The 27359-nt window shown below is 38.1% G+C and overlaps 1 protein-coding gene and 1 long non-coding RNA gene across 2 annotated transcripts; one reads left to right on the forward strand and one right to left on the reverse strand.

Moving 5' to 3' along the window:
• Positions 1-1269: 1269 nt before the first annotated feature.
• LOC131536780 (uncharacterized) lies at positions 1270-22070 on the reverse strand. The gene is made up of 17 exons (XM_058769906.1): positions 21930-22070; positions 12193-12336; positions 11522-11641; positions 11388-11417; positions 11194-11271; positions 11046-11117; positions 10819-10893; positions 10554-10643; positions 10291-10332; positions 10155-10203; positions 9893-9984; positions 9603-9806; positions 9160-9207; positions 8718-8877; positions 2596-2653; positions 2265-2365; positions 1270-1529 (listed from the first exon to the last, which is right to left on the reverse strand). Exons 3-14 carry the CDS (start codon positions 11568-11570, stop codon positions 8858-8860), a joined length of 849 nt encoding a protein of 282 aa, XP_058625889.1. The 5' UTR covers positions 11571-11641; positions 12193-12336; positions 21930-22070; the 3' UTR covers positions 1270-1529; positions 2265-2365; positions 2596-2653; positions 8718-8857.
• Positions 18311-22153, forward strand: LOC131536796 (uncharacterized). The gene is made up of 3 exons (XR_009270088.1): positions 18311-19951; positions 21611-21628; positions 22028-22153. It is a non-coding gene; the product is annotated as an uncharacterized LOC131536796 (long non-coding RNA).
• The last annotated feature ends 5206 nt before the right edge of the window (positions 22154-27359 follow it).

Raw genomic sequence — 27359 nt, forward strand, 5'->3', positions numbered from 1 at the left:
AATTATATTCTCACTAGTTGCATGGGCAATTTCTGATATCAACTGCCTTTGTTGATATCAATAATTACTTTGATACTCTTAAAAAAGCAGATTCCTGATATCAAGAATTCTATTAGTGTTATGATGAATCAGGCAAATCAGATGCAGGATGCTAGTTTTTATGTATGTATTTATTTTTTAAATGAACCCTTTATAGTAATGTCTCTTCATTAAGACATTACTATCATGCTGCATGATGTTTCTTTAGTTGATCTAAACCCAAATACTGCGAGGTATCTGACAGTCAGTCAAAATACATACTCACAAAGCCAAAGACGCTCTCGTGATGTGGCTCTGAAAAGAGCCTTTGTGGTGTATGTAGCTGCTGTAGACACCAGCAAAAGAGAGAAAAAGAAGAAAGAATATGAGTGAGGTATGTCTTTACAAATTAAAATGTTTTCAGTTTCATCAGTGATTATTGATTAATTAGCATGTTATGATGAATCTGACAAATCAGAGATGCAGGATGCTATTTATTTATTTATGATTTACTATTTTCACTTACAACAATCAGATGGCAATCGACACTGAAAAAAGAGAGAAGAGAATAATTATTTTCATGATAATCTAAATAGATAATGAATTCCCATAGTTTATAAAGGCTCTGATGAATATGTCAAGGTTTATGAGTCTCTCCCACTGCGCCATGTGACGTCGGAGTGACGTCTTTTCCATGTTATTTTTGGACGTCCAATTTAGGTCCACTGAAGGGGTTGTTTTGTAACGCCAGGCGACGTCTTTTTTCGACGTCTACAGCACGTCATATATTGACGTCCGTGGGACTTCCGTGTAAGGGCTATTTATAGTCCAAATGTGGTCGTTTGTGGACATCTTTTCAACGTCAAATTTAGACTTATTTTATATATAATTTTTACTTAACTTCTATAACTGTAGTCCTATGTTTTGTTTGGCTCAGCAGCTAGATTCAACAGGAAATGCTTTACACCTTTGTATGTGTCTCCAGTTATCACCTGATGCTGAGACAATCAAATGGAGTTTTTGGAAAATTATCTGGAACTGTATGCCACCTTCTGAAATGGGACTAGATAATTTTCAAAAAACTCCATTTGATTGTCTCAGCATCAGGTGATAACTGGAGACACATTTCCTGTTGAATCTAGCTGCTGAGCCAAACAAAGCTACAGGAAAATTGACTGGCACAGAAAGCATGTAATCCACGCTCTGGAAACATACATACACATACAAATAAATCACAATTCAAGTTCGCCTTTACCATCTTTATTCAAAAATAAATTGCCCTGAGTGGCATCACAAGGGCACCAGACATATCAAGCACAATGGAGGCAGAATTATGAACAAATATTTAGATGAATTTAATTGAACTTCTATTTCAAGTCCTGTATAGGCTTGGCTCATCAGGGCGTAGTGAATCCTCCACCTCCAAGTCTTTGCGGCGTGCTTGAGGTGCTCAGACACGTTCACCTTGATGCAGTCCTCAGTGGCTGTGGAATCAAATTTCATGATCCCATCTACACAAGCAAAAAAAGACAAATGATTTAGATATATGCAAAGGCCATCTGCAGTCATACACCCCAGTCCCCACATTTGTAAGTTTCCTGTGCATCCACTACCAGTACTGGATTAATACAAAGCCATCGCAGCAACTGTTAACTAACACTTAGGCGGTCTACAAGAAGGGACCAAGCAGACTGTACCTTGAGAAAGCTTAGATCCTTTAATGTGTGCATTAGAATGTTAAGTGTTTTATCAGCCTGTTGTGCTTAGTGCAATTTACAAAACTGGCTCTGTGCTTGGAAACACATTAGACTCAGATGACATAGAAATTACTATTGATAAGATTTTAGCAAAAAAAAAAAAGTTAAGTATTCTGGATAATACAACACATCAACTACATGTACTACTTGTCAGACAGCAAACTGTTTTCAGTTGGAGGCTACTTCAGCTTCAATGTAATAAGAACCGCCACAGGAAGTCATTCATACCCACTGGTATAACGGTTTGTAATGACTCAACTTTGTGCCGTGAATATTTGAAAATTGTGACTATTATTTACCATCTTTTACTTTCAACTTTGCTGTCTTTGTTTCTCTCTTAATGCTGTAACACCTTAATTTCCTCTTGTGGATGAATAAGGTCTATCCATGTATCAAGATAGAGAATTGGCATTGCTTTTTTTAAAAGTCGGAAGGAAATGTTTTGTCCAAAGTTATTTATAGACTGGTCAACATGAAACTTGGGCTTACCTTGTATTGCTATATAAACCTTTGATCCCTCTAAAGGGCGTTTCCCCCTTTTCCCCTTGCCCTTCAAATTAAATTTGGCCATGAGGCTGTTGGTGAAGAGCCTAAAGAAAAATAAAATTCAGTAAATGAATGTGAAGGATATATGTAGGAACAACATTACACATGCAATAAACCCTTTACACTAGTTGATCAGTGTCCCCTAGGGTGTCCTTATCCCTCAACGTATCTCAGTCTATCTCACAATGCATTTAGCTGTGAACATGTATTTTCACCTATTCTGACATGCTCAGAAAGAAGGCAAATGAGAACACGCTAAAAATGTTGTAGATACCTGTCCAACACTTTGTGGACACAGTCCTTGGTGTTCCGCCCACCAATTCTTGCAGCACCTGTTGGCATAAGTCCATAATAAAGTTATTCATTTATAATTTTTTTAAACTGACACTCAGAATGTAACAGTGTGCGAGTGCACTGTATTTTATTCTAGGCTATCCAATACTTCCCAGGGGTGCAAACACATGTATGGTCAAAAAAGAGAGGTAATCGAAGCCCTCGTCCCGCGGCAAATATCCAGATACTTACATTGCCGCCATCCCCGGCCCACCCCTATAGGCACATATAGTCAAATGAAATTCTTCTTGCTTTACTACTCCTTCCTGAAAACAATTTCACCTGATGATTTGAATAGCTCTTTTTGTAAAGAATTAATAATTCTAGGATGATCGGGGTCATTTTGTAGGGTAGGCCTATAGCATCTGCATAGAAAATAATAAACAAATTACAAGCATATATAAATACAATAAAACACAAATACACGTGAAATAAAGCAGTGCTTTATGTTTATCAGGTAAATTAACTATTAAGTTACAGACATTGAATAATCAAATGTAAAATAACACTGCCTTCACTGTTTACATTCAATATGATTCATATAATTAATAGTTTCTTTAGAGTTTTATTTTTCATTAGTTTTGCCACTGTTTCAAATAAATACCTAGGGTTGTGTTTGTTTTCTTCTAATAGGGTTGAAAAATAAGCAGATCTAGCAGCTTTTAATGCCTCTCTGTATAAGATCGAGCTCGCTTTCCATGCAATGCGAAATAACTTTATTTTTGTTTTCTTCCAGTTGCGCTCCATTTTTCTGGCTGCTTTCTTAAAGGGATACTCCACTTTAAAATGAAAATTCTGTCATCATATACTCACCCTCAGTTTCTGGTACCATTGACTTCCATAGTATATATTTTTTCCCTACTATGGAAGTCAATGGTACCAGAAACTGTCTGGTTACTGACATTCTTCTAAATATCTTCCTTTCTGTTCACTAGAAGAAAGAAATTCATACAGGTTTGAAACAACATGAGGGTGAGTATATGATGACAGAATTTTCATTTTAAAGTGGAGTATCCCTTTGAGGGCCTGAGTGTGTACGTTGTACCGCGGCGTTGGACTATTTTCTTTAATCTTCTTTAAGCGCAAAGGAGCAACTGTGTCTAAAGTGCTGGAAAAGAGAGAGTTTCTGTTGCAATATCGAGTTCATCCAAGCTATCTGGGATGCTGAGATGATGAAACTGATCAGGAAGGTTATTAATAAAGCAATCTTTAGTGGCAGAAGTGATCAGTCTAACATATTTGTAACACTGAGTCGGCTTCGCAGCCTTGGCTAAATTAAATTTACACGAGACTAGATAATGATCTGAGATGTCATCGCTCTGCTGCAGAACTTCAACGTGTTATTATCAATTCCATGTGATAATATTAAATCTAGAGTATGATTACGACAATGAGTTGGTCCTGACACGCGTTGTCTAACACCAATGGAGTTAAGAATGTCCTTAAATGCCAATCCTAATGCATCCTTCTCGTTATCTACATGTATATTAAAATCACCAACAATTAGGGCTTTATCTGCAGCCAGTACTAACTCTGATAGAAAATCAGCAAATTCTTTGATAAAGTCTGTATGGTGCCCTGGTGGCCTGTATACAGTAGCCAGCACAAATCTCAAACGTGTTTTGTCTTTTACGCTAGATATTGTTATATTAAGCACCAATACTTCAAAAGAATTATATTTGAAACTAGACTTTAGTAATTCTGAAAATATTACTATAAATTACAGCAACACCTCCTTTGCTTTTTAGACGAGGTTCATGTTTATAACCGAAATCTTGGGGGGTGGACTCATTTAAAGTAATGAAATCGTTTGGTTTTAGCCAGGTTTCTGTCAAACACAGCACATCTACGTTATGGTCTGTAATCATATCATTAACAATAAGTGCTTTTGAAGTAAGAGATCGAATATTCAGCAACCCGAGCTTTATAATTTGTTCATTTGTATTATATCTGTTTTTTAATTGTTGAACATCGATTCAATTTTTCCCCTTAGATGGGTTTGGAAATGTTTTATACTTCCTAATTCGGGGAACAGACACAGTCTCTATATGATGATATCTAGGTGTAAGAGATTAGATTAGATTAGATTCAACTTTATTGTCATTACACAAGTACAGGTACAGGGCAACGAAATGCAGTTTAGGTCTAACCAGAAGTGCAATAGTAGCAAGTGCAGTATATACAATGGTTGAATAAGTGCAGGACAAGGATATGTACTGAGTATATGTATAAATATATATAGAAAGATGGTTATTAATATAAACAGAATTTACAGGTGAATATGTATAGTGAATAAATATACAGAAATTACAAGTGAATATGTATAGTGAATAAATATACAGAATTTACAGGTGAATATGTATAGTGAATAAATATACAGAATTTACAGGTGAATATGTATAGTGAATAAATATACAGATGGCTATTACTATAGGCAGAATTTACAGGTGATATGTACTATCAATATAATATATATACAGATGACTGTTACTATAAACAAGGTGTAAAAGTGCAGTGGAAGTGATTGCGTATTACAATTAGACATACGGTGCAAAATATTAATGTAAGCATTGATAATGTAACAACAGTCGGCAGTGCAAATGAGCATAGTCCAATTTAGGTATGGTAGTGCAAGATACAAAAGTAAACAGTTGTTACTGTGATAAATATTTACATTCAGTAGTGCAAATAAGGCAGATGTGAGGTAGGAGAGAAGAGTTAATAATATATGAGGAAGTGGATCAACCGGAAGTAGAGTTCAGTAAAGAGACAGCTCTGGGGAAGAAACTGTTCTTTAGTCTGCTGGTCCTGGTCCGGAGGCACCTGAAACGCCTGCCGGAGGGCAGGAGAGAAAACAGTCTGTGGGCTGGGTGAGAGGAGTCCTTAAGGATGCTGCGAGCTCGATGCAGACAGCGTTTCCTCTGGATGTGTTCGATGGCAGGTAGTGGAGTCCCTGTGATGCGCTGGGCAGTTTTCACCATCCGCTGCAGTGCCTTGCGCTCCGCAACAGAGCAGCTCCCATACCATACTGTGACACAGTTGGTCAGGATGCTTTCTATTGCGCAGCGATAGAAGTTCACCAGGATAGCTGAGGAGAGCTGATTCTTCCTCAGTGTCCTCAGAAAGAAGAGGCGCTGGTGAGCCTTCTTGACCAGGCTGGAGGTGTTGGTTTTCCACAACATGTCCGCCGAGATGTGGATCCCCAGGAACTTGAAACTGGAGACACGCTCAACAGCCATTCCATTGATGTGGATGGTGTCGTGTGTGCCTCTTGACTCCTTCCTGAAGTCCACGATGAGCTCCTTCGTTTTGGTGGTGTTGAGGAGCAGGTTATTTTCAGTGCACCATGTGGCCAGGTGCTGGATCTCCTCCCTATAGGCAGTCTCATCGTTGTTACTGATGAGGCCAATCACCGTGGTGTCGTCTGCAAACTTGACGATGGAATTAGATCCATACACAGGCTTGCAGTCAGAGGTGAAGAGGGAGAGAAACGGGCTTAGCACACAGCCCTGTGGTACACCAGTGTTAAGTGTGATGGATGTGGAGCAGGTGAATCCTGATCGAACATTCTGGGGTCTGTTGGTCAGGAAGTCCAAAATCCAGTTACACATTGAGGTATTGATGCCCAGGTCTCCAAGTTTGGCTATTAACTTGGTTGGGATGACAGTGTTGAATGCTGAGCTGAAGTCAACAAACAGCATACGTGCATAAGTGTTCTTATTGTCCAGGTGAGTGAGCACAGAGTGCAGTGCCATGGAAACTGCGTCCTCTGTGCTCCTATTGCTACGGTAGGCAAACTGGTGTGAGTCCAATGTGGATGGTAGAGAGTCTTTTAGGTGTTCCAGGACCAGCCGCTCAAAGCACTTCATGACGATGGGTGTGAGTGCTACAGGGCGGTAGTCATTAGGGCACCTCGGACTAGAGTGTTTTGGCACTGGCACAATGGAAGTGCATTTAAAGCATGTTGGTACGGCTGCTTGGGCAAGATACAGGTTGAAAATGTCTGTAAAAACCCCAGCGAGCTGCTCCGCACATGCCCTGAGAACACGACCAGGGATGTTGTCTGGTCCAGCAGCCTTGTGCGCGCTGATCCGGCTCAGTTCTTTCCAGACATCTGTGGAGGAGAGTATGATTGGTGGGTGGTCATCTGAGGGATTGAGCTTGGTGGCAGTTTCTCTGTTGTCTCTTTCAAAGTGAGCATAAAAGTAATTTAGCTCGTTCAGGAAGTTGACATCAGTGGCTGCGGGGGTGGAGTGGGTGGGTTTGTAGTCACTGATGGCCTGAATGCCCTGCCACATGCGTCGAGGGTCAGAGTTGGAAAAGTGTCCCTCTATCTTTAGCTTGTAGCAGTGCTTGGCCTTTTTGATGCCCCTCTTCAGGTTTGCTCTGGATGTGCTGTAGGCTTGTGCATCTCCTGATCTGAAGGCAGTGTTGCGTGACTTCAACAGGAGTCGCACTTCCTTGTTCATCCAAGGCTTCTGATTTGGATATGTGGTGATCTGTTTCTGGGTTGTAACACTGTCAATGGTGATATTGATATGATCCAATACAGAGGAGGTGTAAGAGTCAATGTCTGTGTGAGCGCCACTGGTGGCTTGAGAAGCAAACATACTCCAGTCTGTGTGTAGAAACCTTTCTTGAGTGTGGAATCTGCCCCGCAGGCCACACTTTGATGGTCTTCACTGATGGCTTCACACGGTTGATGAGGGGTGCATATTTGGGGTGAGGAACAAAGAAAGGTGATCTGACTGTCCCAGGTGGGGAGGGGTGTCGCAACGTAGCTCCAGCCATGTTTGTGTAAACATGGTCTAAGGTTTTGTTTCCTCTGGTGTGACAGGAAACATGCTGGTGAAACTTGGGTAGCACTGACTTTAAGTTTGAGTGATTAAAGTCACCTGCAACAATAAAAGCCGCTTCTGGGTGATCAGTCTGTTGTTTACTGATGGCTGCGTGAAGTTCTTTCATAGCAAGCTTGGCATCAGCATCCGGGGAATATAGGCTGCAGTTATAATGGTGGAAGTGAACTCCGCGGTAGATAAAGCGGTCTACATTTAACCATGAGAAACTCAAGGTTAGCTGAACAATGACTCCCAACAATAGCAGAGTTTGTGCACCAAGCTTTGTTAATGTAAATGCACAATCCACCACCTCTGGTCTTACCGGAGCCATCTAATGTTCTATCCGCCCGAGTGTGTGGCGTCCGCTAGCTCAATAGCGGTGTCCGGTATTCCGCTGTTTAACCAGGTTTCCGTGAAGATTAGGACGTTACAGTTCAAAAGTTTCTTGCTGTGTGTGATGCTGAGTCGAATCTCCTCCATTTTGTTCACTAGCGACCGTACATTGGCAAGGAAAATGCTGGGTAAAGAGAGCCGGTGTGGTGTTAGCCTTAGCTTAGCTCTTAGTCCTCCGCGCTTCCCCCGCCTTTTTTACGATCTCGACGCCGCCTGCGAGCACTTCCGCCCGGCCGGGTAGGGTGCATAGCCTCGGGTGTCCTAGCGATCTCAGGAAGGAGTCGAAGATTGTCCATAAAAGTGTCGGAAATTCGCAAACCGATATCCAAAAGCTCACAACGGGTGTACGATGTAAAGGCACAACTGTTCTGCACGAACAGGCCCGAGATGAGTAAGAAAAATACAGCAAAATTGCAAAATCTGGAGAGACCCAGAGCCTCGCGATGTACTCGCGCCGCCATCTTGGGTAGTAATGAGTCTCCATGTGATGAGATTTATCTGACCTTGGTGACGGGAGACAGCTAGCAGACGGTCGGTTAAGCCAGTCTGTCTGCTTCCTGACCTGAGCCCCATATTGTCATGGTTGTGCTCTAAGACTATAAGCCATATTACTAGAGAGAAGAGCGGCACCATCCCAGGAAGGATGAATACCATCTCTTTTCAACAGGTCAGGACTGCCCCAAAAACTTTTCCAATTGTCTATGAATTCTATATTATTGAATGTGCAAGCTCTAACCTGTTAACCCACAAGTCACCCAAACAGACGTGAAAAAAGCGGGAGGCGACAAAGCGCGCTGTTTGCATCCCTGACTTCCAGACCTGTAAAACCTACCAGGGTATCAAAGGCCTGTGCATCAGAGAGGTGTTGCTCCTGTAACTCAAAGTCCTCCATGGTGTCAGTTCTCTCTATATGGACAGCTGAAGAGGCAGGCTGTGTTTACTTCAGGCGATGGCGGATGTCGACCAGTAGGCTCAGGACCTTTTCTGGAACACTGAAATAAATAAATATATTTGTTGATTACAATGCTCCAATTAGAATAGCAAGGTTAGCTAGCTCACAATTGTTTTTGTAATCAGCTTCAGTGTTTGTTATTAGTACAGCAGTGTTGGAGAAAGAAACAAAAGTCCAAAGAAATGTCATCATCTGACATGATAGAAACCAAGCCACGGCTATAATTGAAAAGCAGTTTCTGTGGACAGAGAGAACAGTGCAGGAAGAGAGAAGGTGGTACTATTAAAAGTGTCTTCTCCACTGCCAATAGATCAATACTTACCACCCAAAGGCAACGGGAATGCCCATCTCCCAGTCTCAGTCACTGCATCTGCACCACAAAAAAAAATCTGTTTTAGAAGTTATCAAATTATATATTGCAGATGTATTATTTCTCTTCTAATACATCTGTTAAGTTTCAACGATTACAGGTGCATCTATAAAACTTGCTGAATTGCAAAGTACTTTGATGAAAACTACGGCCTTAATTGTGTAAAAATATAATAATAAAAATTCTAAATTACTTGATTTCTTGTTCAGCAATGTGTGCATTGTGTAACAGGCAGCCAGGGTGATAGGATCACCACCTACTGCCTGTTACACAATGCACACATTGCTTTGAACAAGAAATCAAGTAATTTAGATTTTTTTTAAATTATTATTATTTTTATATAAATAGCTAAATAATCCTAATTGAGTGTAGTATGAACGCAGCTGACAACTCACCAAGCCTGTCATAGGGGGGGATGCTGTGATCACTGTGCTGTGCTCTTTTATCGTGTCTGGACCTGGCCGGGGGACTGGGGGCATCACTACGGGATCGGTCATCACTACGGTATCGGACATCACATCGCTGTGCTCTTTTATCGTGTCTGGACCTGGCCGGGGGACTGGGGGCATCACTACGGGATCGGTCATGTCTGGACCTGACTGTACAAGATACAAGATCAATTTGTTAGTCACATACGGTTATACAAATTAATATAGCAGTGATATGAAGACTGTGTGCCTCGCACCATCACTGTGCCGTGACCCATCATGTCTGGACCTGAAGGTGGGTCTCGAACAATCACTGTGCCAGGACCTGATGGTGGATCCACTGTTGGACCTAGTAACATTTAAATTGAACCACTTGTCCATACATTTATAACTGACAAGAACATGTTTTAACACTGAAACAGACTAACCCCTACTGGTTGACCAAAAATAAGGGCTGGAGACCAACCAGTAGAAGCCAGCCAGCCACTACTGACACTGTGCCCTGTCCTGCTTCTTTACCTGGAGCGATAGCCATCCCTCGCATGACCTCTTGCTGCATGACAAGATCCTGAAACACACAGAATATTCGTACATTTCACAAGGCCTGATAAAATACAAAAGTGACTGTTTAAAGTGTGATATGATGAATACTCACTGGGTGTCGACAGGTCTCTGATCCGAGGTGCTGTGCTTGCATCTTGAGAGCAAAGAAAACAAAGAATATTCAAAGATGTACAATTATTGAAATGAAACAAAAAGGTAAGAATTGGCACACTCTGCTCCTCTAAACCAGACAAGTCTGAAACATGTCATTAAGCCTGTAAAATAAATCATTAACAAACTTGATTCTCAAGCAGTAAGTAACACTTTGTCCTGAATAGACTTTTGGTTGGTGCAACGGATAAAGTGAATACTCACTGGACATTTCCTTGCGCCAAGATCTGGCAGCGCATTTCTCTGGGCCAGAGAGGGCTTCCATCAGGCCATCCAAGGTTTGACTTACAGAGTCTGAAACACATGAGTCAGCATGTAAGTATGGTCATGTTGCATATACTAAATTAATAATGAAATACTTAAGTCATTACTATGCTTAATTAACAAGCAGTGAGAAACTACTCGTCTTGAATGGACTACGACTTTGTGCAGTGCGATGGTTGGTGCTAGGGTAAAAGTAAATACTCACTAGGAGTGGACATTTCACTGCCCCGGGGACTATCCACACGCTCCACTTGGCCAGACATGGCTCCATCTTCATGGTCTGAAACGTATGAATGAGCCTGTAACTACTTACATGATGTATATTTAAAAGAGATTACCTTAATTAACAAGCAGTGAGAAACTGCTCGTCTTGAATGGAATATGACTTTGTGCGGTGCAAACTTTGGTGCTAAGGGAAAAGTAAATACTCACTGGGGGTGGACATTTCACTGCCTGAACTGTCCGCACGCTCTACTTGGCCAGACATGGCTCCATCTTCATGGGCTAAAATACATGAATGAGCATGTGACTCATGTTGTACGCAAAACATTTTCATGCTTCTTAAGTTATCAGTACTCACAAGTATTGTGCAACATGTTGGTGTCCTCAATGGGCTGCAGCTTCCTTGGTGCAGCAGGGAAGGTGGGTAGCTTGACGCCTATACAGAGGTAATAATGTAAAACTAAGCATATCCATTTCCAAAAATATATAATCGTAAAGAATTTTATTCATTTTGAAACTAGAATTATAAATTCATTAAGAGAAAACCATTACCCCTGACACTCTCATCCGAATCCGTTAATTCTGCAAAAAATTCATAAACATTGATGTTTTAAGTTTCAGGCCCAATTTGTATCAACCGATTTTATATTTCAAATGTATAAAGTATTTGAGAATGAGAAACATACCATTTCTAACAAAACCCTCCGGAATTACTTTTTTAGTGCGCTTCCTCATTGATCTAATCACCTCATCGTCCTCCTCTGCCTGGCTGGTCAGGTTGTAGGTGTCACATTCACGACGCTTATCTAGAAATTAGACAATTCACCTTAAAACACACAAAAAATGGTATGACATGGTAATGCATTTCATTTTCTATTAATCTCATAAAACTTCCCTGAAGTAAGTTTTATCTTAATTAATGAGAATGTCATCCAGTCATCATGGGGTTAATTTTGTCTTTAATGGCTTTTTCTGTTTTTGTAACGCTCATTTTACGTGGCCATCTGACGGTTCTCATTTCTCTGTCGATCCAACTGTCAGGAACTACACCCTCCTCCTCTTGGGTACCCTCCCTCCAAACAGCCCTCGTGTACATGACCTGGAAATGAGACTTTTTTAACATTTTAGTTCAAAGTTTAGAGGTTGAGAGGGTTTGGACATGAATGGAAGAGCGATGAGGGTTACATTGGGAGTAGGATATTGTGGCAAGAGGACAGAGAGAGGCTCGGGGAGGTTTATGGATAAAGCGAGAAAGGACATGCAGGAGTCACCGAAGATACAGTAAACAAACGGATGGAAACAGGTGATCAGATATGATCCCTGATGGAATCTAGCTTAAAGAATAAGAAAATGTAACCTTAATATGTGTGTTCCAGACCATGGCGAAGGGGTATAAGGACAAAACCACCAGCTTCTTGTGGCAGGCAGGCCACCTTCCGGAACAGATCCCTTTCTTGCAGTAGTGCATTTTTCATCCTGACATGACCATTTCCTATGCACACTATGTTCAGAAGAAAAAAAGAAATGTTAGCTTTAACAGTACATATAAACCTAAAATGAAGGAGCAGATATCTGAAGACACTGAAACTATAAAAAACTATACACCAAACACAATAGTAGCCAAAGTTCAAACGGTCTTTCTTGCATAAAAAACTATTGACAAGAGGTTTGTGATCAAGATATTGTTGTACTTTTGCAAAACAATAAAGAAATGAAGGCACACAGATTCCTGGGATTAACAGCACTTTAATCCAGACCGAATTCACTTCCATGTGTGTACACTTCTCTCTTTGGCTCTCTCTCCAATCTAGTGCTGTATCTCCCCTAGTGTTCATTCTCTGTAATAACAACTATGTAAGATGTGTATCTCTATCTTAACCTTGCAACTAATTATGAATAACGATAACAAAATGTCCTCCTCTTGTAGACACCAAGGTTGTCAGCGGCTGGTGAGCAGTGAGCAATGTAAAACGCCAGAGGTCTGTGTGCCACTTTTCGACTGCGCAGAGCAGAGGTGGGCAATTAATTTCCCCGAGGGGCCGCATGAGAAACTTGGGCGGCTGCAGAGGGGCGTGTCTATGAGGGAGGGGCGGAGTCTTTTTGCCAGGAACAGGTTGTTTGCACATGACGTCATCGCTGCAGCTGGAGGGCAGGAATCAGTAGCAGAAGCTCAATATGCCTGTGTTTTGTTTTGTTTATGGACGCTCAAATCGGCCAAACCGAGAAAACACAAGGAGCTTTTATCAGGTATGAAAATGTGTTGTTCATGGGGAGGAAAAGTCAAGAAACTGACTGAAAAACGCAGGAAAAAGTCTGCGGTCGGCCGATCGGATAATGCTCATGTGTGCAAATGCTTAATATAAGTTATAATATTAATATATTAATACCAGTGATGGGAATAACGGCGTTATAAATAAACGGCGTTATTTTTTGGTAACGAGTAATCAAACGAATTACTGTTTCCCCCGTTACAACGCTGTTGTACAACGATTAATGTACAATGTTTTATAATAATAATTTATTCTTTTTAGTGTCCATTTCATTAATTTAACATATTTAATATTAGGGGCACCCAAAGTTATTTGACATTTGAACATTTAAAAAAAAAAGTAACTCAATAGTTACTTTCCCTGGTAATTAGTTACTTTTATAATGATGTAACTCAGTAACTAGTAACTATAACTAATTACTTTTTTAAAGTAACGTGCCCAACACTGATTAATACAGATATAAATAGATGATCCAGGGCTGCTGCCTCAAGCATTCGGCGAGAGACAGTCAGAAGTCACTCGGTGCTAAACGCCACACAGACACGATGTGAATAAGATATTATCTGCAGTTCAGAGAGCTTCATTGATTATAACGGATCATTGTGAGATTGCAATAAACTGAAGTGAGTGACAGCTTTTTAGTGTTTATTCAGAAGCGCTATTTACTCGCTGTCTAGGCTGTAAGTAATTCAGAATTTGAATGAAATGTTAGCTTTACGTGCTGCTAGGACCAACGCACACAAACCCTGTGTGCAGCAAAGCGTCAGGAGTGACTGAAACAGAGAGCGGATGAGATGGAGGAACTGTACTGGTTTAGGCGCTATAAGGAAGGTATAAACAGAAAAACACAATGTTACGTGATCCTTATGTTATAAAGAGGAGCGATTTTTGAACTAAATTGAAATACTTGCATGCCATTAAAGCGGTGGATCCAGGCTAAGCAACTTAGACCCAGACTGCAAACAAGCTATTTATAAGTGAATCCTGTATTTATACGACGGATGTGGGATATATATCACTGCTGAAACTTTGCTGCATACAGGGTTTGTGGCCGTGGGTCCTGTTAGCAAAACAACTTTTATTTAAATAGAGAACGAGCAAATAGCGCTTCCATGTAATGCTGCTTATCGCAATCTCACGGTTCCTTTACAATCAACGAAGCTCTCTGAACTGCAAATAATATCTTACATCGTGTGTACGCGTGGCGTTTAGCACTGAGTGAATTCAGACTGGGTCACCTTGTATCTATTTATATATGTCTTTATTAATATATTATTATATGTTATATTAACCATTTGCACACATGAGCATTATCCGATCGGCCGACCGCAGACGCAGCTTTACAGGCTACTTTTTCCTGCATTTTTCAGTCAATTTCTTGACTTTTCCTCCCATATGAACAACACATTTTCGTACCTGATAAAAGCTCCTTGTGTTTTCTCGGTTTGACCGATTTGAGCGTCCATAAACAACACAAAACACAGGCATCTTGAGCTGACAGCATTCAGTTGGCACATTTGTTTGAAGGACATTGGGCAGAATGTGGAATAGTGTGTTTTTTATCAATAAAATAAAAAAAATTTTTAAAACCTGATTAATTGATTAATCAAAGAATAATCAACCAACTAATCGATTATCAAAATAATCATTAGTTTCAGCCCTATAATATATTATAGTAAAGTACATAGCATTGTTGTTGTTATTATTAAAGTACCAGCTAAAAGTTTGGAAACTTTACAATTATTAATGATTTTGAAATAAATATATTTTGCTCATCAAGGCTAAATTTATTTGATCAAAATAAAGCAAAAAAAATATATATTGTGAAATATTATTACAAATTTAAAAAAAGTTTTCAATTTTAATATATTGTAAATTGTGATGTTATTCCTGTGATCAAAGCAGAGTTTTCTCCATCATAACTCCAGTTTTCAGTGTCACATGATCTTTTAGAAATCATTAAAATTTATTTGACTCTCAAGAAACATTTCTGATTATTATCGATGTTGAAAATTATTTTGTGTGGAAATGGTGATACACTTTAATTTTGAGGATTGTTTGATAAATATAAAGTTTAATGAACAGCATTTATTCACATTTATCAAATATATTAATTAAATGTGTTAATGCATTTATTAAATAGAAATCATTTTAAATGTCTTCACTCACTTTTTATCACTTTCATGCATGATGAATAAAATTATTAATTTCTCTCTCGAGTGGTATCATTGTTTCCACAAAAATATTAAGCAGCAAAACTATTTTTAGCATGGATAATAATATATGTTTCTTGAGCAGCAAATCAGCGTATTAGAATGATTTCTGAAGGATCATGTGACACTGAAACTTCTCTTTGTAAACAGCAGATTTATAGACGTTTCTAATGACGAATGTTGCGTTCTCAAATGCATTAAAGCGGCTCAAACCAAGCGCAGCATTAACAGTGAATCGAAACTAAAAACAGTACTGTAACAGCAGACATGTAGTGCGTCAGACTACAGCCTGTTATATAATTACATCACAACCGCTGTGAATTGTATGACAGCACTAGCAATCTCAAATTCTCACTGTCATTCATAAAAAATCAGCGGGTTGAGTAACACGTTTCAGTGCTGATTCTACTCGCGGTTGGCGCTTTGAATCATTTGAACACTTTTAACTGTCCTGTAGATGGTGCCACGGGCTCGTGCAGCGCTCTCAGGACCATTCAGGCCATGATGTTTTAGAAAACAATCTTTTCACCATTTATTTATGTGATAGCCATTTGCGTGATTTTAATCATCATGCAGTAACCAACCCAACTATTTATGTGTAAAATACTCAACAATGCATCAGACTGACAGGACACTCTGAACTGAGGCACAAACAAACATGGGTTTTTTTCTTCACCGGTAACTGTAAACTCATCTGCTTGGTTATTGCACTCACAAGATCAAGAAATACATGTGATTGGTTTTAAAGGGGTCATATAATGGTACATGCACTTTTACAAGCTGATTGTACTGAAATGTGTGTTAGCAGTGCCTGTACACAACCATCATAAAATGATAAAAATCCATCCAGTGTTTTTTTTTAATCTCCTTATTTGTTTTACCCTGTCTCAAATCAAGCCGTTCCACACGGTCGGACGCCCCTCCCACGATGGTTGATTGACAGCAGTGTTTCAACACAGACCCTCCCTTGCTCGTGAGCGAGCTGTCAATCATAGTCCGCGTGTCATTGTTGATATACGCTGGAGCTGTCTATGAGCAGAATGGCGTCTAAGCGATTGTGGTGTTCTGTTCTCGGGTGCAATAATGAACACAGCAGTCATTTTGATGTTCCTAAGTCCGAACCGCTGAAGACACAGTGGCTGAGTTTTGCTTTTGAAGGGAATATTCCCCACGAGCAACGTCAATGTTTTCATGTTTGCGCGAATCATTTTCACCAGACTGCTTTATAAATGAAGGTCAGTATAAAGCTGGTTTTGCTAAGAAGCTGCTCCTGAAAAAAGAATCGGTACCAACTATTCGTGTTCCTGCTGAACCTCCAGAAGAAGTGAGTGTAACGTTTAATTTATATTAATCTATATATTAATCTTTGCAAATCGCTAGCACGCTTCACGATGTATGTGGCTAATGTTTACATTCAGGGTACATGCATGTTTTCTATTCTGACGTTCTCAATATAAATTAATAATCCCACGTTTATAATGAACAAAACGTTATGGTTATTGTGTTATTACAAACTGTGTACGCAGGTAATAAAGTTAACATGATAACACTACACTAAGCTTACTTTTGTAGATGGTTTATAACGGTGTCTGTTAAGAAATAATGTAAACACATAGCGTTCGTATCTCACTACTCTACCTGACAGTACACACAAAAATAGATAAAAGTGACATTACGTTAACCAACCATTCAGAAACGTCCCGTTCGAGCCTTAATTGTCGAACTTCTTCGGGGCCGTCATCCTGTTCCGGGTCCGACTCCGGTTCGAATTGATACGGTTGCACAGTATCCTCAGAGACTCCCGCTGCCATTCTTCAAAATATACCCTCAACTGTTGTCAAGGCAACACTCCACGTGTGTTGTGTCAAAAACGCCCCACAGAACAGAGGGGCGGGGCGAGCAAAGCTCATTAGCATTTAAAAACACACGCACTACAACCGTGTGCTGAAAACAGAGCTGTTTTTGAGCAGGTAAAATGAGTGTTTTCTTACAATACTAATGAGAATTTTTAATTAAAGTATATTACAAACTTTCAATTTAGACCCTAAAGAATCATATTAGCTTGTACAAAATGGCATTATATGACCCCTTTAATGCCCAAACACAGGAGAAAGAAAGATAATCTTGCACGTGAGCAGATCTGTAACTGTGCCACAAGACTGTTCATTTATTTTCACGTTTCCCTTTAATAGTAAAGTTTTCCCTTTAATAGTTTAATAGTAATAGATTTATTTGAGTGTGTAGGGGGCGTTTTGGAGGGAGCAGGGCAACTGTCTCATAATGTAGCAATTTAATCAGTAGGCTAACAGCTTTTCAAAACAATCATGTAATTGTTATAATTGGGGAAACTGTTAGTAGACAGCAAGGACAGAACTTAAACTACACTTTCTGCTCATGATCATTGTTTTTAGTAGACGTTTATTTTAAGAAAAATATGAAAATGGTCCAGATTTCAGGAGGAAAGCCCTGAACAGAAAAAGTATTTTAAGTCCTCGCATATCAAAATGTAAAAATAATAATTGCTTGATAAAACATCTGATCTTACCTTTTAATAATTATATCTAACAGGGCTCAACTAATGATTTTCTTTCTTTATATATGGGCCATTCTACAGAATTGGTGCAAACTGCCTTCCCACAACAACAACAACAACAAAACATTTAAAAAGCGTTTAAGTATTCAAATCTTAGATGATTATTAAGATCCTTCTATTATCTATTGAAACCCATAATAATATTTAAAATATTAGTAAGATTAATGTACATATAATTATCATTTATTGGGTACTTTCAATTGGGAGGTGGCTGTCCCGAATCCTAACCCCTAACTTATATTGAATGATATTGAAATAATTTTTGTATTTTTTTCCATTGTTGTTCCTAAAATAATCTTTTTTATTCTTTTAAAAAGTGAAGTTCAAAAAAATATTTATTTTACATTTTCTTTGTAAATTTAGAAATTTGATTAAAAAAACAAAAACAAACGTGCCCCACATTTTTCATGTCACTACCGAAACAGTGCATGTTTTAGTCTGATTTTAACTAAACCCATACATTTATGATCAGGAAATATTTCTGTATCCCTCTCTCTCAAAGCTACAAGGTGCGAGTAGATAGGTCTCATCATTTTGAGGTAAATGTGTTCAAAAGTATGACAAATCTGTGTGTAACTTTAAGGAACGTCACTACCGAACACCTTTTTTCTGCAGTTAAGCACTTTTTTGGGAGTTTTTCCATAACATTTAGTTTTCATATGAGTATCACTGTTCAGAACTGTGCTAGCTAACCATGTGCTGATTAGCATCTCTGAGCTAAGTTCAAAAGTATCTAAAATTGTCATTACCGAAACAGTTAGGTGGAGTTTCGGTAGTGACATCTTTGGGTTTTTGGGTGTTATCCCATAGAATTGTAACTACCGAAACTGTCACGACCGAAACATGTCATCATTGTTTTGATAATGACAAAAGGGAACACATAATAAACACAATACAATCATGCAATTTTTTTTTTATTGTAGTATGTTTTAGTTCATGAGTTCACGAGTTAAGATTCTGTAAGGTAATGTGGTCGCTACCAAAACATTTCTGCCACTATCAAAAATGTGCTGTCACTACCAAAACATGGGATGTTTTGTCAAAAATAAAGTATACTGAATTATCAAATAAGATGTTATGATAGTTTCTGGTTGAAACCTTAACTTTGAAATCAGTTTGATCAACTTTTTGCCTTTTACAAAGAAAAACTGGATTCAAAATACAACAAATCTCATAAATTGCACTTGAAATATTGTTAAAAATGTATTTGTTATTGATTTACCTCTTATTTTTTTAGAAAATAGCAAATATATATATATATTATAAGTAAGCAAAGTAGATGTAAGCAAAATCTTAATAGGTCAATATAACCCTTCTAATAAATTATTATTACTGTGTTTCGGTAGTGACAAATTTAGGGAGAGGACAAATATTCCAAAACCTTTAACTGCACAATTACTAGAAATGTGTACCTTAGATATTATACAATATGCATACATACACATTTTTTGGGAAAAATACATTTTTTTCAAGACATTTCCAACGCTGGCTTTGGACTAATTCTGTAGAATGGCCCATAAATAATTAATTTTAGTCCAGACCTCTGCTGGGAAGAGACCGTACCTCCTGGAACTTTAATTGAATACCCCTGACTTGTATTGTACCCCTGACTTGACTGGATGTACATTAACCTTACAAAGCATATCATTGTTAAGTTCCGTGTTTATTTGTATAGTATTGTTGGATTCTGCGTGCTGCTGTGTGCTGTCTTTCTCTTTCTCTCTCTCCTGTGTAATACTGCTGCTCAACCAGGTGCGGAGGAGAGGAAAGTGATCGCTCTCACCTGCTGCTCGTTACTGTGCAAGCTCAAAAGCTGTTCAACTTGCCTACCACACTGAAGCTTGACTTCCGTTGTGTTGTGTTGTGTTGTGTTGTGTTGTGTTGTGTTGTGTTGTGTTGTGTTGTGTTGTGTTGTGTTGTGTTGTGTTGTGTTGTGTTGTGTTGTGTTGTGTTGTGTTGTGTTGTGTTGTGTTGTCCCGTCCCGTCCCAAGTTGCAGCTTAATGAAGCCTTTTGAATATGTAAGTGGAAGCTGTAGGGAGGTGGGTGCTATTTTGTTTCTGTGCCTCTTTTTCTCTTGTTTTTGCCTAGTTAGGGAGTTAGTGTACATTTCTGTTGTTAATTTTGTTTTATCAGTTTAGACAGTTTTACTACCTAACTAGTCAGAGGGTCCTTTTGTTTGTTGTTTTGGCCTTTCCCCCTCCTGAAGTCTCTTTTGCTTCCTATTTTTACTTTTGTTTTTTTGGCCATTTTGTAAATAAAACACTTGGTTTTTGGAGTTTGATGTGTTTGTTGTGCTTGGCAGGGGACTGGTACTCCCTCACCCCAACCAATTTTTATGTTTAAGTTCCTCTGTTACTCCCTTACCCTAGACACTTACATCTGGGATGTAACATCATAGAAGATCTTATGTTTTGTCTAGAGCTTCGTAATTAGGATGCGTTATCTCTAATGAGATTTTTTTTTTTTTCTTTGGCAAGCCATTAAATCACTCGAGACTTGACGCTGACTCCAGTGATAAAGACTTGTGAACAACGCTGTGTGGTTACTCCACTGTATGGATCTTCATGTGTAGCTTCAGGAATATTCTCCACAACAGAGCGAATAGCATCCCATGTCTCCATGTCCGCTGTCGTTTTAGATTTCCCTCACCTAAACTACAATCTTAAATTCGGCGCTTAGCGACTACTTCACAGCTCTCAGCCTGCCCTCTTTGATTGGCCCGGCTGCTGCGGAGCCAGAGATAAACTGGGAGATGGTTCGCTATATCAGACTGAGTATAGAAGCGAAATGAAGTTGAGCGGAAGTACGAAGTCTGACGTAGTCACGCTAGATGATTTAGTCATTCTGTCAAAAACAAAAGAGGGACTACAACAGCTCCTCGACATCATAGAAACTTTCAGTCAAACATGGGCTCTTAAAATGAATCTAACAAAAACAAAAATAATGATTTTTCAAAAGAGACACAGGTGTAAGGAAGATAAATACACTTTCAGAGCAGGAAACCAGGTCCTCCATCAGGAGCAGAACCTGCAGAAGAGCGCACTTTTACAGCTGGTACTCACACTACACCCAAACCAGCACAGCACAGTCCGGCCCAACCAAATCACACCGTTACACAAACCAAAACTACACCGCCTATTGGAAAATTAAGAAAGACACTAACGAAGTACAGACTGAGTGATCACTGTCTGGCTATAGAGAGAGGACGACACAAAGACGGCAGCCACGAGAACAGAGACTACGTTCACTGTGCTCGCAGAAAGAGCTGGAAACACTGCACTGTGATTACTATCACAACATTAGAGCTGCATATTTCCCCAAATTCCAACAAATTAAACCAAATTTTATGGCATTACCAAATGCAGAAAAATTAAGTCACATTTTAGAGGAAAATTCCAAAATGATCACAACAGAAGCAAGATATGTATCAGCCTGCCACAAACTAAGACTATCAGCCAGTGGACAAAACTGAAGCAAGATCATTTCTTGCATGTTGTACAAAGGTTTTTATTATTTTTTATTTTTAACAATGTCTTAAATATTTTTTTAAAAAGTATACATGTACATATTTACTTAATTATTTTACAGATCTATTCTTGTTCTATGTATTACATAATTGTTTGTTCCTTATGGACAATGCTTTGGCAATACTGTGAAAGTCATGCCAATAAAGCTCATTTTAATTTTAATTTATACAGGTTTGGAGCAACCTGAGGGTGAGTAAATGATGGCATAATTTATTTTTGGGTGAACTATCCCTTTAAGTTTTTCTTACGACCCTGTCAGACAGTCTGGAAAGTCCATTTACTTCATGTAATTTGCTGTTTATTGCTTGTTGCTTAAAAAAAAAAAAAAAAAAAAAAAAAACACACACACAACATTGTATCCAACATACTGAACATCTGTTGAAAACTATACCCATTTCATAATTTAACTCTTTATCTAAATGTGATGAAATGCTTGAATCTTTCTAACATGAATGTTCTTCAGCATCATGAATGAAGAATAGACACCAACCTGTTTGTTGTTCAGTATCTTCAGTGTGTTTGATTCTGCAGGGCTCTGGATCTCTCATCTTCTCTCTGTCCTCTTTAATAAACTCAGTCTTTGATCAGATTTCAGCTCTTCCTGATGCTCTGACGCTCGTCTTCACTTCTGAACTGATGGGAATCTTCCAGCATTTATTGCTGAACTGCAGTGGGAGGAGCTTCACTGATGATGAGTTCTATAGTGGGAGGAGCTTCACTGATTATGAATTCCAGTGTAGAAGGAGCTTCACTGATGATGAATTCTATAGTGGGAGGAGCTTCACTGATGATGAGTTCCAGTGGGAGGAGCTTCACTGATGATGAGTTCCAGTGTGGGAGGAGCTTCACTGATGATGAGTTCCAGTGTGGGAGGAGCTGATCTGCCAAAATCAAAAATATATCACTTACTGAGTTTGTTTTTATAGGGTCAAAGACCAGATGTCAAATGTTAGTGTCTGCAACAAATTAAACTGACCAAAGTGATATATATTCACAGAAAACCCATTAAGTGCAAATGTGTGTATAGTTATTCTTTAGTCATTAGTTATATTAGTTAGTTATAGTTATTCTGACCTGTACTTAATAAAATACTGTATATAAAAAAATAAGAGATCATACTTAATTTTATTAGGCTACTTTAACTGATTATAAAGTTGTTCTTGCTGACAAATGGGTAAAAGCTAGTGTTTTGAAGGATAGTATCAAAGTATAGAGATTTAAATGGACAATTAATGAGGCTGCACTATGATCCTTAAACACAGTGTTTGAACATGTCATCATGATTCTTCTTCTAAATATGCCTGAAAAGTTTTCATATATTAATTTATTTTTGCTATATAAACTCATTTTTGTCTTTGACTTGTATACTAATTAACAAATGTAAGCATTTATATCTGTGTATCATAAAGCAACTGATGCTAATTCACTTTTTTTTTTTAGTTATAATTCTAACATTCATATTAAAATAATGGCAGACATCTAGAAAAGTAGTAAAGAACTGTGAGGACAGCATTGGGAAGCATAAAGACAGAAATAAATGTACATATTTGTGAGCAACAAATACCTTCAGTTTGCTGACACCGATGAAATGAGCTTGAAGTGGCAATTCACAGGAGATCTGAAGACATCAGCATAATAAATGAGGTGAGAACAGGAACTTTTGACATGAAATAAAGAGTGTTTTCAGCAGCTGTTAATATTGATGAGCCTCAGACGATCAACACTCATTCAACAAGACATTCAGGATCATCAGCAGATCATCTCACTTTATTCTGAGTGTTTGCTCTTAGAAACACATTATTTGAGTCGGGATATATGATAAAAGAGTTCTACTGAAAGATAATACTGTAATAAGTAACACAATATGACATAAACAATACAAAAATAAACAGTAATGTAACTCATCTTCATTAACCACTACAGCTAAATAACTACAGCAGCATCTCCATATGAATCTAGCCTAAATATAGTTTGAGTTTCTAAGTACATTAACTGTAATAAAGTAATTATAACTTAAATGTTAGTTTTGTGAGAGATCCAAAGATGTCAGAAACGTAGAAATAATTGTCAGCTCAACACTTGAGATGGACTCCCATCAGTTCCCTCACAGATCTCAAGTGTTTGTCCTCATATGCTCGCTGCTGCTGCGAGTATACTTCACTTTCTATGCTCCGCTGTGTCTCGAGTGCAATTTTATTTTATTTTTTAAATGTAACTGTCTTGTCTGTCTACATCAGTAACTTTTTTACACTATTTTGTTTGTGTTGTTTTATAAATGCTTTGCCATTGTACACAGTACTTGGTGTATTTCTGATGCTCTCGCCTCGCTGTGATCTCCCTTCGTTCTGTCGAGTCTGCTGAGGTGAAGCTTTCACGCTACATCGCTTAACTGTAAAATTCAGTTTAAAGCAACATTTTACAGGGTCACTTCTGACAGGTTTTCATCGATAGGGTTCTGTGCTATTTGTTCTGTGCAGATGGTTTATGGAGTAAAATGTGTAAAACTGTAAATAAAACAATGCTGATTCCAATTATATTCAACATGAGATAATCATGCAAAATGTTTACACAATACAAATGTACTGAAGGATAAGTGCTTAATAACATCTTAAGCTGTTCAAAGATGTTATAATATAAACAGAACTATGTATTTCACAATCACGTATTATGAAAGTGATTATATCTACATGTACAGATCAACAGTAATCAAACTTTACTTACCGGCAGTGCCTCGTTAAGTGCTGTTAATATGATGGAATGACACAACAAACTAAACATGCGCTACCATGTGCTGCAAACACTATTCTTCTGAATGCAGAAACTTAATAACATAAATTCAAGCGGTAGAATACAAAATGACCAGCTGCGAGCAAAAATGCTAAAACAGGCAGAACCAGAACAGGCTGTCCGCACATATTCTGGCTCAAATAATCTGTTTCTAACAGCCAACACTCAGATTAAAGAGAGATGATCTGCTGCTGATCCTGAATGGCTTGTTGATGTTTTAATGAATATATTGAATTTATTGAAAGGATAGCCCCTTCAGATGTGACATCTCATTTCCAAGGGGGTCCTAAAAACACAAAAACAAAATATTACAACATAAACAAAACAGTCATACAAAGCATGTACACACACAAATATGCTAAACAGAAGACATGATAATTTATTAACTAGTAACTATTAACCATTTACTAAGGTTCTGTTTGGTTATTTCATGATATGCTATTTTTTAAGATAACTTATGACAGATTTATAAATCGTTAGCATATTACTTAATCATTTATGAACAGTCATATTTTGTAAATGAGTTTTTCCACTTCCTTCATGGACAATTATATATCACTCATAAATGATTAAATACAAAATGAATAGTAGTTATTAAGATTGATGTAGTTTGAAATTGGTAAAATGTGCTTGGAAATAAAAATATCAGCAGAATATTAATGTGTGTGTATGTGTATATGTAGCCCTCTGGCTCTCTGCGTGCCTCTAGCATCACTGCTGCTACTCTGCACTGTGTTGTGTTGTGTGGGGTGTGTTCGTGGGTGGTGGTAGAGAGGAGACGCGGACACAGAGGGGTTCGGGATCGTGGCTTGACCGTTTATTGTACAGCACGGCATCTATAGTGTTGATAACATGAACTGACTTAAGTTTTAATCTAGTAAAGTACATTTCAATGCACATTCAATTCAATAACATCCTCTCGCTGCTTATATTATCATGCATAGCTTTGCATCAGCCACCCCGTATTAATCACACTCCAAAGAGAGAACAAAAAAAACATTTTAACTCTCCATATTACTCTGCATTTAGGTCTTTAGCAGTTTAGAACACAAAATATCTCAATAGACAGAACTTTAGAGCGATAACAACTAAGATACTTTAAATTGAAATTTCCACTACTATTAACACGTCTTATAGTGTTGATAACATGAACTGAAGAAAAGATGGCGCACTACCGTACATCACGAGGCTCAAACAGCGCTAAAAATACTTGAATCTGCTGTAACACAACTGTGTCATAGCAACATCTTGTGGACAACACAAAACACTACCCTACATATATATAATATAAATAATATTTCTCTAAATGGAGGTCTTAACTGTTTTATTGCATTTGCAATTGGACATTGTCACACTGAATTTTATTACAGAGATAACTGCATTAGCAGAGGACTCAGCCTCAAGGAGGAAAAGCATCTTCATTGTCCATTCCTGCACAGACTCTAGACATTCACACATTCACTCAAACCGAACTGAGGTAAACACATTTAACTTTCACTTGGACTTCAGTATACATATACATATACATACTGATACTGATACATATTTTTTTTCTTTGGTTATTGTTGAACAATGTGCTTTGTGTTAAATTGGTGAATTGTGTTAGATAATGCCTCCACGGCAGAAATATCAAGTCCTGGACGCCAGATCCTGTCAGAAAATGTCTGTTTTGTCTGCTAACAGAACAACTAGTAAGCAAAGTTTTCTAAAACCCAAAGCCTGTTAACAGCAAGCCGTGTCCGGTCCCCAAAACTGTATAACAGTCTTCAATCAGCCAGGAAGTTGACTGAGCAAAGCCAGAGAAGAGCAGAAGCAGGAGACGAAGTGATGATGATGATGATGATAAATAAAGGAGCAGAGTTTATTGAATAATCTTAGTTGTGTATGTTTCAGTGCTCAGACTTCGTCTGACGAACACAAACCCAAAAGTGTTATTATTCTACAAGTCATAGCAATGGGAAATTACTGCTTCACAACATTGTGCCATAAACCATGAGTTTCTATTAACATTCTCTCATCTCTTATTCATGAAAACAAACATCCATTGAAACCACACTTCATAAGACTAAATAACAATCGAAAAATAATCTAAAAAACAATAATTATATGCATGACTAATCAATTAATGAATCAATGAAATGAGTATATATATGGTTTAAATGATATCATTAAATATAATAATAAAAAGTCTGAATGAATCAATAAGAAATAATTGATGAATAAAAGAAAGACAGTAAAAACAAAACACAAACGTATTGTTGCTCTCTTGAAGAAACACACACACATTGCATTTGAAGATCTTTGGGTCCTTCAGATCTCAACAAGTTCCAAAGTCAAAACAAAGTTTCAGGTAATACAAATATATACAAAATAACTGTAAAAAGACCCCTTTTTTTTTTTTTAAATAGTTTTTTTTTTTTGACAAAAACTAATAACAAGCTTAACAACCAATCAAATTTTCTCTTATATCATGAATATATCATTATTCGAACATAAGGATATCATACTGTATCTAAAAAATGTGAGGTTTATTTTTTAGGCTTGTTCTTCAGAAATATTCAGATAATTTCACAAGTACTTAGAATTGAATATTGTCTTTAATTCTCATCTAGTGTATTTGATGATGCTCTGCTCTTTTGAGATGTAAATGAGCTCAGAGTCTTGCTGGTGAATATGATAGAAACTCATTTCCATCTTTGATCTGAAGAGAATCTGAGTCCATACAAGCCTCTTATTCTGTATCTGCCCCATTAAATGTATTTATTCAAACTTTCAATAGCGTCCAGTTTTGAAAATTTTTTCCAATCATCTGGGATCTTACCACTCCCATCAAATGTTTTATTGTAGTGTTTTTCCAGATGTTTCTGGAATCTGCACACAAACCACTTCCAGTAGGGCAGTTCAGAGAGATCAGGGGTGATGCTCCAGTCTGCAAAAACTCCTCCTACTCTTCTGTAGTCTTTATATGCACACTTTCCATTTGATGTATTAAAACACTGATCACTTGCCATTAAACTTGTGCAAATATCAGCAGAGAGATTCTGTGCAGAAGTGTAATATATGCCATTAATTCCTCTCACTCTGTGGAAAGGAACACTGATCTCCAGGATGGTTTTCTATGGTGTTTGTGCAG

The sequence above is a fragment of the Onychostoma macrolepis genome, chromosome 03 (genome assembly GCF_012432095.1).
Source record: "Onychostoma macrolepis isolate SWU-2019 chromosome 03, ASM1243209v1, whole genome shotgun sequence".
NCBI classification, from domain to species: Eukaryota; Metazoa; Chordata; class Actinopteri; order Cypriniformes; family Cyprinidae; genus Onychostoma; species Onychostoma macrolepis.